Source organism: Vicugna pacos, chromosome 6, assembly GCF_048564905.1.
Source record: "Vicugna pacos chromosome 6, VicPac4, whole genome shotgun sequence".
NCBI classification, from domain to species: domain Eukaryota; kingdom Metazoa; phylum Chordata; class Mammalia; order Artiodactyla; family Camelidae; genus Vicugna; species Vicugna pacos.
In genome coordinates, this window is record NC_132992.1 from 1696222 (window position 1) to 1711245 (window position 15024).

General features: G+C 39.9%; 1 protein-coding gene across 4 annotated transcripts in view; it reads right to left on the minus strand.

Moving 5' to 3' along the window:
* LOC102539081 (ubiquitin carboxyl-terminal hydrolase 3) overlaps positions 1-15024 on the minus strand; it is a 56966-nt gene that overhangs the window by 37158 nt on the left and 4784 nt on the right. For 2 of the 4 annotated variants that reach the window (XM_072962183.1, XM_072962184.1), the window contains exon 3: positions 1383-1443. In XM_072962183.1, the coding sequence (XP_072818284.1) occupies positions 1383-1443 (61 nt within the window). Of the gene's footprint in view, positions 1-21; positions 76-1382; positions 1444-11376; positions 11390-15024 lie in introns of those variants that run through there. The other 2 variants (XM_072962186.1, XM_072962185.1) reach the window with 2 other exon arrangements.

Here is a 15024-nt window from a genome sequence, read left to right on the forward strand (position 1 = left end):
TGATTATTTTTCCAAACCTACTTAGAGAACTGCTTGTTGTTAGCTATCAAGGACATTCATCTCTCCAATTTTTTAGTTTGTCAGGTCTTTTTGTTCACATATGACCTACAAGATTTAGGCTGTAGAGCACTATGAGACAAATGGAGAATAGAATTATGTAAGTTTTATTACATTATAACTCTCACCTCTCAAAATCTAGGAGAGGAATCTGTCTCTTCAAAGTACAGTATTTAAGTGCTTCTACTTTTCTTCTTTTTTAAAAAGAAAAAATGTTATCTGTACAAAGTATTCTCAGGTTCCCCAAATCCTAGAGATTGCAAAACCACAACAACCACAATTAAGATACGCAGTTAACATTTTCCAAAGGTACTCTTTAAGTGTACATGAAAAAAAATACTCAGTTCCAGGACTGAAAATAAGATGCTCTCTTCATGCAATGAAGGTTTATAAATAACAGCGGGGAAACAGTCCAAATAAATGCAATACAGATTTCAGCCTGTGCCGCTTGGTATGATTTCCCATCTCCCTGCTGCTGGGCTATTAACTTCTAAAGTAAATTCAAAGTGGATTTTCCAAGCTAAAAGAGAGACAGAAATAAATGTGCTACTGCCAGGCACACAAAGGTGGATGTTTACTTGAGTTTCTGTTAGCAGAGTTACTAACGTACTTAATATTTAAGTAAAGTCATTTTGGAGCAAAGACCTAGGAGGAAATGCTCAGGCTGGAACGGGGATTGGGAGTGTTAAGCCTTAATGGAATGAAACATGTGGTACATTTGAGACAGCATTAATAACCCCACCGTGAGGTCGTTCTCAAGGGAGTTCCTTTATCTGTACATATTCTAGTGTTTTGTTTTGTTTTGTTTTCAGAAAAATAATATGACATCCAGGATCTGATTCAAAACTCAGATTCAAAAAGGTAAGGCTGGCATAGGTAATAGGTGAAACAAAATTGGCCACGTGTTTATAAGTGTTGAAGCTGGGCGGTAAAAATACAGGGTTCAATTAATTATACTCTCTACTTCTGAGCGTGCTTAAATTTACCCTAATAAAAGGTACTTAAAACAACCATAAGACATCAGAGTTCCTTATTTCATCTTTTATTACTAGCAGACTGTCACATATTACTAGTAGATTGTCTTTATCATCAAATTAATTCTTCTGAGTACCAACAAAAAAGGGGTCCCCCCTCCAGATTTTCCTCAGTTCCATCACCGAACAGGGATTCTGTTAGGAGAGGGAAGCCCTACAGAGAATTACGTACACACTATGATTAAGCAGTGGTGCTAAATAAACCCAAATCAGTAAAACTTTGACATAAAGCTTAAGGTAAATTGAAAAAAGCAAGTTGGATAGCAAAGTAAGAATAAGTATGTCACCCACCTTCCACAGTGGACACCTGAAGAAGTCAGACAGACCCAGGGGCTTTTGCTGGACCGGCACACTAATAAAAAGAAAAATACACAATATACCAATTTTATCATGTTATTTCCCAGTTTCTCCCCTAATCCGTAATATCACATCCTGTGGTTAAGTTATAAATTCCATGGCTGCTGAGGCGTAGTGAAATCACAAACCCCTGCCTTGTGAGTGCATTTACACAAAGTGGCTGCCTTATTAAAGTTACACCAAAAAGAATTTAAACTCATGTCCACAACAGCTACCCATTTTGTTGACTTAAATAGTTTCACCACAAGTTAAACACATACACACTTTTCTCCTCTATTACTTACTCCCTTTTACCACAGTCTCCAATAAGCTAGTGACAGTTTCTTTTTCACTAAACACATTTTAAAGTCTAATTTTTCAATCACGTCTTTGCCATGCAGATCATATACTTCTACAAATAAATGACAACTCTTTAAGTTTCTTCAGCGAGAGGCATAACTTAAGGATACAGTTAGGAAAACTAAGCCCAGTTCTTCCCATATTAATGTCCCAGTTGGATTAAATGTAATTCTAATATGACAATGGCATGTAGTTCCTGCTGAGGGTACAATCAGGACATTATTTTTAAGAGGTATGGAAACTTAAAAAATATTGACTGCCATTTCACTTGCTGTTTACTCATTCAATTTCTTTTTTAAAAAGTCCAATAAACACAACAATAATTTTTTAAAGGAAAAGGATATAAAAATCGCCTGTAAAGGTTTTTCCAAACACGTATGCTCCACTCAAGCAGGGACATCTACATTGAGGTTGGGACAGAAGGACAAAGGACATGTCTATTCTGAGAAAAGCAACTTCCCAGGTGACACCCTAATGCAACCACTTGAGAACCACCAGTGGGCCTCCTAGGGCACAGGAGGGGCACCAAAGCACAGTCACACACTCGGGATTGTGACAAATCCACTGCCAGGCACACAGTATGTGCTCAATAAACAGTTGTTGAAAGGAGGTTTAAATTTCTTAGTTTAAGATACCAAGCTCTTCCAAGATCTGATCTCTACTATATTGATCTTGCTTAATCATACATCACAAGAGGCCTTTCTCATTAAGAAAAGTCAGCCAAACCTGGAAATAAAGTGAATCAAGAACTACAAGCACTTTCAGTGTGTAATGAAACATACTGTACAATAAATATCCCAAAGATATTTAATTACAATATCATTGTTTGATCTGCTGTTTACTATTGATTAGGACCCTAATTCCGTAACGTTACAGGTAAACTTGTAGACTTTATTTGGTAGAATTTCTGTCCAGCAGACTCCAAAGGTTATGGTTTTACTACCTGCAGGATGTTAACCAATTTTGTATCTATCTAGTCTAGCAATTTATTTCAACATTCATTCTTCAGTGCCTGCATACACTTAATTTCTCAAATGCTCTTGGAATCAGCTTTGCCATCCTGCTGGTTCCCTCATTAAGGAGACGAATCAATTTTTGACATACATTCATTCTATATTTGAGAGGGAGGAGAGGGCAAGGAAGACTAGGAGAGTGCAGTGATGCACTGCCTGTCTGGCCAGAACAGGGTACTATTTTTCAATAAGAAAGCTTTCAGTGGTAAGATTCCCCCTGCAGTTAGCCTGGGGCCTTGCCTTTCCCAGGTGCATTCGCACATTTACATTAACTGGTAGCAAGGGGGAGTGGAGGGGGGCCGGGAGTCAGGGTTGGGAGGTGGGGAGGATTGCTCAGTGGTACAGTGCATGCCAAGCATACCTGAGGTCCTGGGTTCAATCCTCAGTACCTCCATTTAAAAAAAAAAAAAAAAAAGATGGGGCCATCCTAAAGACATTTTGAGATTTTTACTCAATTAGGTCCGATTTTGTTCTATGTGCGTGTAAGCCACATGACAAAGGCTAACAAGACTGCCAAACTGCTAACAATTATTTTAAGCAGATACAAAAGAAGACTATTGTGAGGGGAGACTGGTAGCTTTTTATTTGTACACCCCCGTGGTATTTGATTTCTATCAACAAGAATATGATGTTTTTATAGTTTGAAAACAAAGTCCCACGAACTTCATTCTTAAATGAAAAATAAATTACAACACAGCTTACTTGAAACAGCTATTCATAATCTGAGATAACCTGGAGAGTTGAAAAACTACAAATATTATGTAGTTCTGTTCCTCCAGCAAATCTTTTTCATTCAAAAAATACTAATAAAAAAATTGTACTCAATTCGAAAGAAGTTTAATATTATCCTGCAATAAATAATTTTGTTATAATAATAGTAAGTTTAGGCCCAAGCTTTTAAATACCTAGTTTTTATTTTTTGTGTGTGTATAATTATGGGAAGATTTTTTTCCCCATCCTTTAAATGAAGAAAAGAAAATCTAGAGCAAAACCAGTTACTTTGGTGTGTTTCCTACCAAGCATTCCTTTTTTCCCCCTTATGGTTGTAAATATACACAAAGTATATACAGCTTTGTGATCTAATTTTACAACCACTAGAACAGACTAAATCTAGTCTTATATCAATTATAACACAAAGTTTTATTAATTTTTTAATTTCTCAATTTCAAATTTTAAAAAAGGTACCCTAAGGCTAAGGGGAGGAAGGAATGGGGAATAACTGCTTAATAGGTATGCAATTAATTTGGGGTGATGAAAATATCTGGGAACAAGACAGAGGTGGTAGGTGTAGATGTGTTAAATGCACTGAATCAAACCATTCACCTTAAAATGGTTAATTTTATATTATGTGAATTGCATTTCAAATAAATAAATAAATAAATAGGCACTTAAGACAGGGATGAGGACAAAGAATAAAAGGAAATAAAATAGTACTGACTTTCTAGAACATTGGAAATAAGTGTGCCTTTTACCAAATCTCAAAAAAGTCCTCACTTTCTGAGTTAAGGAACCCATTTTCTTCTATCATAAATATTTACAATAAGAAAATTAAGACAACGTGTGTTAGGACAACTGATTTTGGCTATTTAAATGACAGTACTCTCTGAGAGCTTAATACTTTCCCACCAGAAACATTTGAAGGCCAGGAAGCTACAGCAATGGGTATTATGGGGCATTCTGAAGCCATTCATTACATTGCTTTGGAGAATTTTCACTCTGTGTACACACACCTTATCCAGAGATGTACCCAAGAATAGAATGAAAAATATTGGCTTTTAACCCTCAATTTTTAAATTTATCTTTTTACTTTAAAATCTCGAAAAACTAAGGATAGAACAGAGCATAGCATGAATAAAAGAATACTACAAATAATCTTAAAATCATTTATTTTAATCACCTTAGCGGGAAATATCTTTTTTTTTCCTTCATGAAATCTTTAAATTTTTATTTAATTTTCTAATTACTTCAGAACAAACTAATAAGAAAAATATGAAAGCCTGAGTTTGGGAGAGAAGAGCTGAGTGAGCTCAGGGTGGGTTTTGGTCTCACCTCCCCATGAACTAGGACCACTGCGCAAAAGGGCCACCGCTTCTATATGAGGCACAGTAATAATCAGCCTCGTCCTCAGACCAGAGCCCAGAGACGGTCAGGGAGGCCGTGTTGCCAGACTTGGAGCCAGAGGAAATATTTTAGTATAAAAGGTAGTCTCAATTTATAGGCAGACAAGTTCCAAGTTTATCTGTAGAATGAACACATTTCCTATGGAAACTGCCTTAGAATTTTCCAGGCTCTTCTATAAAACACTACAAGAATCATAGCATAACTGAAATATTATATTGTGTGTGCATGTGTGTGTATATAATAAAACTATAGTCAATAAAATGTTTTTAAGTTATACATATACTATCTATTCAGCAAAACATAAAAATATTAAATCAAAGCTTTTCATTGTTTTAATCTTAAATGCTGGTACTTGAGAGAAAGAGGTTAATAAGGATGGAACCCTGTAGAAGTTCTAAAAGATAAGTCTGAGAACTTATAAAGGCTCTTTTTATTATGCCTAATTACACTTCAAGTTGACATCAAGGCCAAGAAGCCAGGCAGTGTATTTCTCCCACATTACATGTGGCCACGGCAGGGTTCTGGATCTCATGAACAGTCCTGTCTTCTTTCGCTCAGATTATACAACGTCCTCAAAGTTACTCTCCTCCAGCCATCTCTCCCGTATGCTTAGATTCTTCCAACCCCAGCTGGGTGTCTCCCTTCTCAGCCCCGGGGCCTCGCAGCCTGGGAGGCTGGTGCTGTTGAGCTCCCTCCTCTCCCCTCCTCCTGCTGCAGCCTCAGCCTCAGGAGCCTCCCCAGCCCTGCTCTCCTCCCCTCCTCATCACAAGCCCTGCAAGTGGGCGGCAGAGCCCCTTGGGAGGGAGTGGAGAGTCTGATCCTCTCCTGAGCGAGGGCCATTCCCCACAAAGGAGAAGCGGGGAGGGAGGTGCAGCAGCCCAGCCTCCAAAACGCGCTCACACTCATGTCCTTTTCCTAAAGCCCCCCGCCCCTGCCCAAAGCTTTAACTCTCCTGGAAATCAGGGGGTGAGAACTGACAGGGCACAGAGGCAGAGGGAAGGCAACCAAGTGATCCACATTCCAGAGAACAGCAGTCTGCTTCTTCATCAAGAGATAGAGAAGGGCAGAGAACCAGGGAGCTCCATGCTGAAAGGGGCCTATTTACGCACAAACGTTTTCGAGTGGTGTTCACAAGACAAAGTGGCACCCTCAACTGAGTGTAATGTTCCCCCCACATAACCACTGGTCTTCAGTACCCTTAGTATTCACTACACAGAACCAAATAATACAGAATACATGTGATAGTCAAAGCCCATCAACAATTCTCCTGGAATTCTAAATTTTTTTCTTATAAAACACCACGCACTAGTGCTTATGACACAACTTAGTCACTGTCTCTACAGAAAAACAGTTCAAGCACACAGCAGTGACAGGCAAGCCACTTTAGTGCATCCATTATTCAACAGCGGCTTCAACTGGTAGAGAGGCTCCTGAGCTTCTTAAAGATGCAGAAAGGGAGGATCTGATGACCAGGATGCCAGTCCTGGGCCCACCATTACTAGCGATACAACGGAGAACTTCACTACTATTCTGGGTCAATTTCTTCACCATAAAATGAGGACTAGGTAATTAGCAGGTCCCCTCTAATTATATAATTATTCAAAGAAGATAAAGCAAAACGTAGATTAAATAATCACGTCATTCCCCTATAGATATAATTCCTCCAACTCCACTCTCCTAATTTTCTTTCAAGGCTTAGCAAAAAGATTAATTGCTAATCAGTATAATCTAAAGGCAAACACATCCCCATCTCATTGCCCATCAGAAACAGCAACTCACTGCAACAGCGAGGGTGGGAAGCGTGTGGAACCGCTGTACAAACCCAGTACAGACATGCTGCTACAACAGTAAGGCTCAGAACACTACCCCACCCGCAACACAGAGAATGTTTTAAAGTGCAACACTCGAAAAGATCAGCAACTCTTTCAGAAAACATCCGTAACGTGTTTTTGTTAAAGGAAGTTCATTTTTATCTGGTTAGTATTTATCTAGTACATACTATGTGCCAACCACCACTACACACCGTTCTAACTATTACTTCATTTAACTCTCTACAACCCAAGGAAGTGCGTACTATTATTTGGTCTGTTTTATAGGTAAGGAAGCTGAGGCACAGGGGTTATATGCCTTGCTAATACATTAGTAAGTGACGGAACTGGGATTCAAACTCGGTGTCTGAAGGCATGGACTGCTGCGAAGCAGTAAGTCCAGAAAGTTGTCATTTTTGCTTTAAAAAGATTCCATGCTATGTTTTTCTGTATATGTATTATATATCCGTATATAAAATGTTTAATGTCTAGGAGGGTGTATAGTAACTGTTACCAGTCACGTAAAAACAATGGGACAGGGGATTAGAGCCACATGGACCTACTTTCAGCTATACACTTTGAATTTTTTCAAAAATCTTTACTTCTATAATAAAAATAAATTTTAAATGTCTTAAATTTAAAGATACTGATATTAAAATATTGTCCTAATGAAATAAATATATTCTAAATTATTAAACATGTGGTAAGATCCACCAAAATCCAAGATTACAGCTCTATAGGTTCTTAAAAACATGATCAATGAAAAAATGTTTGCAGCAGTTATTCAAAACTCTTCCTCTCTCTCTCTCTCCATAAACATATCAGTAGTAAAACAGTTATCCCTCTTGAAATCAGAGGACAGGGCAGAATTAGCATAACAATTCTATAAATATTCCAGCACATACGTAAGTAGAAACATATTCCAGAAGTAACCCAGCTTACCCTCCAACTGACATATTTTTAAATGTTTGGGAGAAAGGCATGTAATCTTCTTTATACCACAGATGCTCTGAACCAAATGTTCACAAGCCTGTTCTATGCTGAAAGTTCTGAAGTCTCTGCTGTCTTCAACTTGAATCTTCTGAAATCACAGGGGGAAAGAGTGGTAACGTCACATAGAGAGAGCAGGGACTCGGCCATAATGTAGTCCAGGGAAGCCAGCTACACTGAGCAATGCCAGAGGTGCCACAGCAGCCCGAGGGCAGCCAGAACCACTGCCTATCGCTCAATCAGCCAAACCAAAGGCTGCTCGTTCTGGGAGTGGGCGCTGGGTTCCCTGGATCAGGGGAACAGGAGAGCTCCCATACAGAGCAACAGGAGGTGCCCAGGGCCCAGGAAGGGAGCCAAGGCAGGGCTGGGAGACTGAGCATGAGCCCCACACCCACAGTGGTCAGAAGCAGCCGGCTGGGACTCACAGAGCTCACAGAGCCCAGCATCCAGGGCCAGGGCAGGAAGGCAGTGGTGAAATAAAGCTTATCTTGTAGGAAAGGCAATCTTCTCCACCTTCCTCCTCTGGCAGTTTTCTCTTGCCTTGGTCCTATTCTTCTTCAATGTGAGCAATGTTAATGTCTCCTGAATCATTAGATGAGTAAATTGTTTTCTGGTAAAGTCACAGTTCAGGATTTCTCATAGCCATTCTCCCCTCTCTGTTTAAAGGCCCTACTACAGATTAAAGATGACCTCAAAGTCCTTGACACGCCTCCCATCAGAGGCTCATCTGCGTCCTCTTCCATGCAACCTGGGCAGGCTCTGTCAGTGCCCTGGCCAACTGAGTATGGCTGAAGGGACTGCGTGTCAGTTTGCAGGTCTAGGTTTTCAGAAAATGACAGCTTCTTCTTTCTACTGCTTGGAATGCTTGCTCTTGGGAAAGCCAGCCACCACGTGAGACGCCTAATCACCCTGAGACCAACATCCTATGAGAAACCGAATGACACAGAGAGACCTTGCAGAATATGATACCACAGAGGCTGGGGAGGGGAGGGGTAGGTGGAAAAGGGAGAGGGGCAGAAATGGAGACCAGGACACAGGGGCACAAGACATGTGACTTAAGAAGCCATCCTGGAAGTGGATGCTCCAGCCTCAGGTTCTCCGGCCGATACCACACCAGCCAAGTTCCTCCTGAACTCCTGACCCATCCTAAGATCATAAGCAAAATAAAAGGGTTGCTGTAAGTCACTAAGGTGTAAGACAGTTTGTTATGCAGCAAGAGATAACAGGACACCTGGAGAAGGAGGGGCATCAGTGATAGAGCTTCCAGCATTCACCTCTGCCAAACAACTCGCTGGAATGACTGACGCTGCTGTTTAGTAGAAGTGAGAATGAGAGCCTTCAAGAGGTTCTACCGCACAGGAATCAAAACTGAAGACTAGACTATCCTCTCTGCAACAGAGGTAACGAGAGTAAAGCATGGCAGCCCATCATCAACTAAGCTGCCACCATCCTTTGAAACTGGTTCTTTCTTTATCCCATCAATATTTTAAACCCAGATTTTAATACCATGTGACAACCCAATTCTTTCTTGAGCAAAACCACACTCCTAATATTGCCCTACATTGTAAAAACAACCTTCAAAAATCTCAGACACTATTTCCAAATTCTTGATAAAGATTCTTTTAAAAGTGTCATTGGCACTTGCAGGAATTCCTTTTCTCTTCATTTAAAGCTCCAGAGCCTTGTCCTTCCTTCCTTTTGCCTCTCTGGTTTATGCTTTTTAAGAAGCACTCCGGGAAGCCTCACATTTATTGAAGGTTAGATTTGAAAAACTGACTGTAGATAATTCTGAGTTGAGAACACCCTACTCCATCTCCGTTTCCAGTTCTCTCTTTACTACGAGCCCTGACGTGGTCCTCAGCCAGCCTGGCTTGACCCCCATCACACCCTATCAGCAATGTCTGATCCCAGGCCTCCGTAGCTGGCTCAGAGCCCACATCCTAACCAGACTCCCGGGATTTCTGAGGAAGTACTTACACTTTCAAAGTTCTCAGAAAAATGGTGCATAGCTAGCCCAGAAGGAGGAAGCAGGAGATGGGCACGGTGACCAGAACTATGCTCCATGTCATTTTGGTTGACGTGCACCGAGGCCTTGATCCCTGCCCTTGGCCTCTAATCCTGCCAAACAACTCCTTCCTTCTTTAATACAAAAATGTACCAAACTGACTTGGTTACCCTACTAGGGATGTAACTGTTAATCTGTGGACCCAAAAGGAACACGTCAGAGATCATGCGGCATAATGAAGCAAGCACGGGCTCCAGAACTAACAGTCTGAGGCTCACCTGCTGGCTGCGCCAGTCTCTTACTCTACGGCCTTAAGGAGGTGGTTCCAGAGCCTGCTTCCTCATCTGTCAACAGAGGACAGACACCACCGCCACCTCGCACGGCTACGGTAAGGGGTTCATGAGACAAGTGGTATCACGTACACGACAAGAGGCCTAGCAAACAGAAAGCACCCAGTGACGCTCAGTTCCCTTCCCTTAAACATATACTAAAGAGAGTAAAACGGCCGCCAGGGGTTAATTCTGGCGACTGCGATTCTATACAAAGCAGTTAACGTATGTCCACATATACCATGACTACTAATTCTCAGAACTTTTCCCCCGAGTTTCCACTCATTAAAAGGACCTGCAGCTGACAATTCCTCTTCAGAGAACATTCCAAATATCTACGCCAAAGTCAGCAAAAACCCCTCAGAAACTCCTCTTTTATCTGACCTTAAATTAAATTATATTTAAAACATTTAAATGAATGAGATAAAATAGTCTATTTTAATAAGCTTATTTCAAAATTGATAACTATAATAATTACCTTAATGTCAGAATCATTAAATTTTATATATTTTAAGTAAAATAAATAGTTCAGAAGCACATTTTGAGAGATGCGCAAGGAGGTTTAGACAACTTAATGAGATACTACTCAGATAAAACATGTAAGTAGAGAAGCAACTTAGGTGTCAGAACTATACTGAAATACAGCTAACTGAGAGGTATTCAGAACAGAGATTAAATCATGCGCACCGATCTAAAAAATCAAAATATACCTTGGGTATTGCAACATCCATATAGCAGGGTTTCAGGCCAAGACATTAAAAAAAATTTTTTTTTCAATTTATAACTTTTGTTTTAGCAAAGAAGTAAACAGAAATGATCTCAAATCACACCAGATTTAAGATATGGTGATCAGCTTATTTTTACAGACAGTAGGTTTAACCTTCTACTCTAAATAAGTCAATTCTTCTCTAAGAGGCACTGTCCTTGGCTCTTAGAGGCTAATTTGAGGTTGCTCTAGCCTACTTTCCTAACCTTTTCCATGTCAGGACATGCATAAAAAATGGTAACATCCGTATAGAGCATGTGCATAAATTGAAGCGTCATCTCAGGGCCAGAAGTGACCTGCCTGGAGGCTCCAGGCAACCCTAGGTTGAGGGGATCATTATCTCAACATATACATAATCCTTTCATGGCCCTTCTGATGGGAAGCTGTGTTGGTCTGGTTATCCGGCAATGCAGGAGGAGGCCCCCCTCTACCTCAAAGCCCATTTGCTGGGACAAAAGACTGGGAGTCATCAACCACCTAAGAGGGCCAGCAGCATTATCTAAGAATCCAAGATGCGCCCCTGAGTTTATGCTACTAAATAACGTGCTCAGACCTACCAGGGAAAATGGACGCCCAAATCCTTGTTTCTATCCTGTGCATAACTGTCTTATCCAACTGCCATTCTACAACCCCAGGGAGCAGCCAGTTAACAGCAGGACAGGAAGGAACCCAACATGAATTAAATTAAAAGAGAAAAGCACTAGAACAGCTGGGCCTGAGTACTCAGTGGTAAAATGCACTGATCAGTATGTAAAAGGAATAGCCAGTTGCTTAAAATGAACCTGGACCTAGACGAAAAACGCTTCCAAGGCCACTTCCAGCTCTCTAATTTCAAGGTTTCCCGGACAGAAATCTAAGTACAATAAATTATTTCACATCCACAGCCTTAACTACATTTGTAACATCACAGTAGATGGGAAGATAGGAGCTGAAGTATTATTATAAAATCACTTACTCATTACTGCTCAGCTAAAAAGTGAAAGCTTTTCTTCTTCCCTGATGATACCTAATGATACAAATATATGTCTGTGTAAGGCTGTTAGCTGCAGCACTGTCTGCAACTGTAAAATCCTGGAAACAACAACCTAAATGCCCAAACACAGGAGAATGTTTGAATTCACTGTGACATCACAAATGGAGTACTATGAAGCTGTTAAAAATAAGGAAAATTACTACAAACATGGAGTGATAAACAGAATATACTATTAAATGAAAGAAGAAAATTCCAAAAGACTATACTTAGTTTGCTACCTTTTGTGATAGAAAATAAGAAAATACTCATGTACCTGCTTTTTTTTTTTTTAATAAAAAGAAACACAGAAAGGATAGATCAAAGTAATTGGTTGTCTACAGGGATGGGTAGCAATGAGGGGAAGGATCAGGTAGTGACACTTCTTGGTACAATAGTTTATAGTTTTAACTCTGGGGACTATACTCATGTTTTATACACTTAAGAAGTAAAATCAGCAAGGACAAAGAGGAAAAAAACCTAAAATGGAAATCAAACACAAACAAATGAAGCTAACTGTACATCAAGTAAATAAGTGTATTAAAAGAGGGAAGGAAACTAACCCAAACAACTTTTGAACATAATACTTTATATACTGCCAGTATACAGACAAAAAAAACTATAAACAAACATTGATCTCTAGTTATAATGTATGGGTTAGCAGTTTGAAACTAATTTCTCTGTTTATGGAACTAAGCAAACAAATACTAATGTTGAGGATAATGGGAACCAGATTCCCACTGATGGGGACAGAAAGAGCAAGACTAGACCTGCAGTGCTGAACTGGAGTTCAGGCAACAGTATGAACTCATGCTCAACGCACACATACACACACACACACACACACACAAAGATATACAGATATGTGTGTTTATTTATGTTTCTTAGCTTTTATTTGCTGAGAAATCTTAGTTTATAAATCTTACTCCCCACTAGAAAGAATGAGGGCTACTTGGAGAAATGACTGATTCCAAGGCTGAGCCTGGAGCATCTTGCTAAACCTGGGGCATCTTGCTGTGCCAGGAAGAAAGGGCTCCAAGAACAATGGGGGCATCTAAAAATTATGACTTAAAGGGGCTTCCATTAGCCAAATCTAAAACAATTTGACCCTCAAAATAAGTAACAGAGTATCACAGAATAAAATAAAAATCTACGAGTCCATGTTAATAAAATAAATGAATAAATAAACAAATGGGAGAGAAAGGAAAGCTCTTCCCTAAATACACTGAGAAATGAGTTAGAAAACCTACATCTTGGAATCATCCTAGTAATAACTGATTCAGTCAAGAACCATCAATGGATGCCAAATTACCGGGTGCAAGTCTGATGAGGAACAAGGCATTCATAAAATTTCAAAGCATCTCCTGTAAGTTACTTGTTAATAATACAGAGAAAAAGAGTAATTTCACAGTGGAATAACATTGCAAATACTACCTTAATAAGATAATAGAAGTTAACATCACCGGAATGAGACAAACAACATTACATGCATCTTGACACGATGCCCTGAGCAGACACATTACTTCTGTAGTACTCCCACCCAAACAACGCATAACCTGAGTCTAATCATAAAGCAGCATCAGGAAAACTCGAATTGAAGTACATTCTGTGAAATAATTGGCCTGTATTCTTCAAAAATACCCAAGATGTAAAAGACAAAGAAAGGATAAAGAACTGTTCCAGATTAAAGGAGACTAAAGATTGATCTCAACTAAATGAAAAGCATGATCCTAGATTAGATCTGTGGGAGGTGGGTGGGGGCACAAAAAAAGGGGAAATAGCTATAAAGGACATTACTGAAACAATTGGAGAACTCTGAGTATGAAATGTGCATTAGATAATACTATTGTACTAGTTATTAAATATTATTAAATGTTCTTATTTTGACCAATATCCTGTACTTACTGAAAATAAAGTCTTTGTTTTTGGTGGGGGTTGAGGTACCTAAATATTTATGGATGAAGGTGCATTAGGTCTGCAAATTACTGGGCAGTGGGAAGGGGGACAGGGGCTAGGGGTGGGAAGAGGGTGGATAAAAAGAAGATGCACACGTAACACAAGTGTGGGAAAATGCTGACAACTGGATGGGAGTTCTCTGTACTGTTCTTAATGTTTCTTTAAGTATGAAATTGTCTCAAAATAAAAAGGTTTGTTCAGAATAAATAAATTTTATTCTTTACTTCCAATTAACAACATTTTTTTCATTATAAAACACAAGGGAAAAGGTTAAATTACTGTCGTGCAGAGCCAAAGAGTACCACAAACCTGACATTAACTTCCCCTGACGGAGGGTGAACTGATCCAGTGAACACAGTACAACGCATTGACTGCAGTAGTCCAAGTGGCTTCACAACTAGGTTTCTGTTACATACCCAGCATCTGGCTTGTGATCTGGCTTCCCAAGCAGAGTCAAACCCTTGGGCTTATCTGCTCTCTCTGCTGACTCTGGTAATAGCAACAATACTTTGCTCTGTTCATTGGGGAAGGTAAACCTGAGTTTGAGCTTTTACTCAAATACAGTACTGCGAAATTTCAGTTTGAGTGATTTCTCTCTCTGGAGGGTAACTAATCAGATCCTCTTCTTACCATTTTGCCCTAAAAACTAGATTAAAAATATTTCATTTAAAAATAGACACCAAATTAAGTATGGCAGACCAACTTCTTGCTTCCCTCTCTTCTCCATCCTGACTTCCCACTAAACTGGACAATAAAGAAATTAAGTTGATATTAACTCCCAAAGATAAAGAGAACATGTGAGGCCAGCAAAGCAGATAAAAGATTTCAACACATTTTTGACAGTCAGGAAGAAGTTAGAGGAGCAGTAACAACCTAAGTAGCGTGAAGGAAGCTACAACCTAAGTGCCGGCAGAGGGAAGTGCAGGCGAGAGGGGGCTCTGGGCTCAGGGACACTGAGCACAGCAGACAGCAAAGGTACGGATGGGACTGACCACAAGGGGTCCAAGGGCTGGGATGAACGACTGATTCACACAACTTCCTACATCCTGATGTCAGAACATCAGGGGCCAAGTTTACAGCCCCCAGATGGAAGACTGAAAAACTAAATGCTGCAAAAAAACAAAAACAAAACCCCACAAAGATGTCTTCCTCCAATGAAGAAGGCAGCCTGCTCCCTAACCTCAGAGTGAAGCCCACTGCAGACAAGCCTCACCCTTACAGACAAACTTACAGAGCTGTG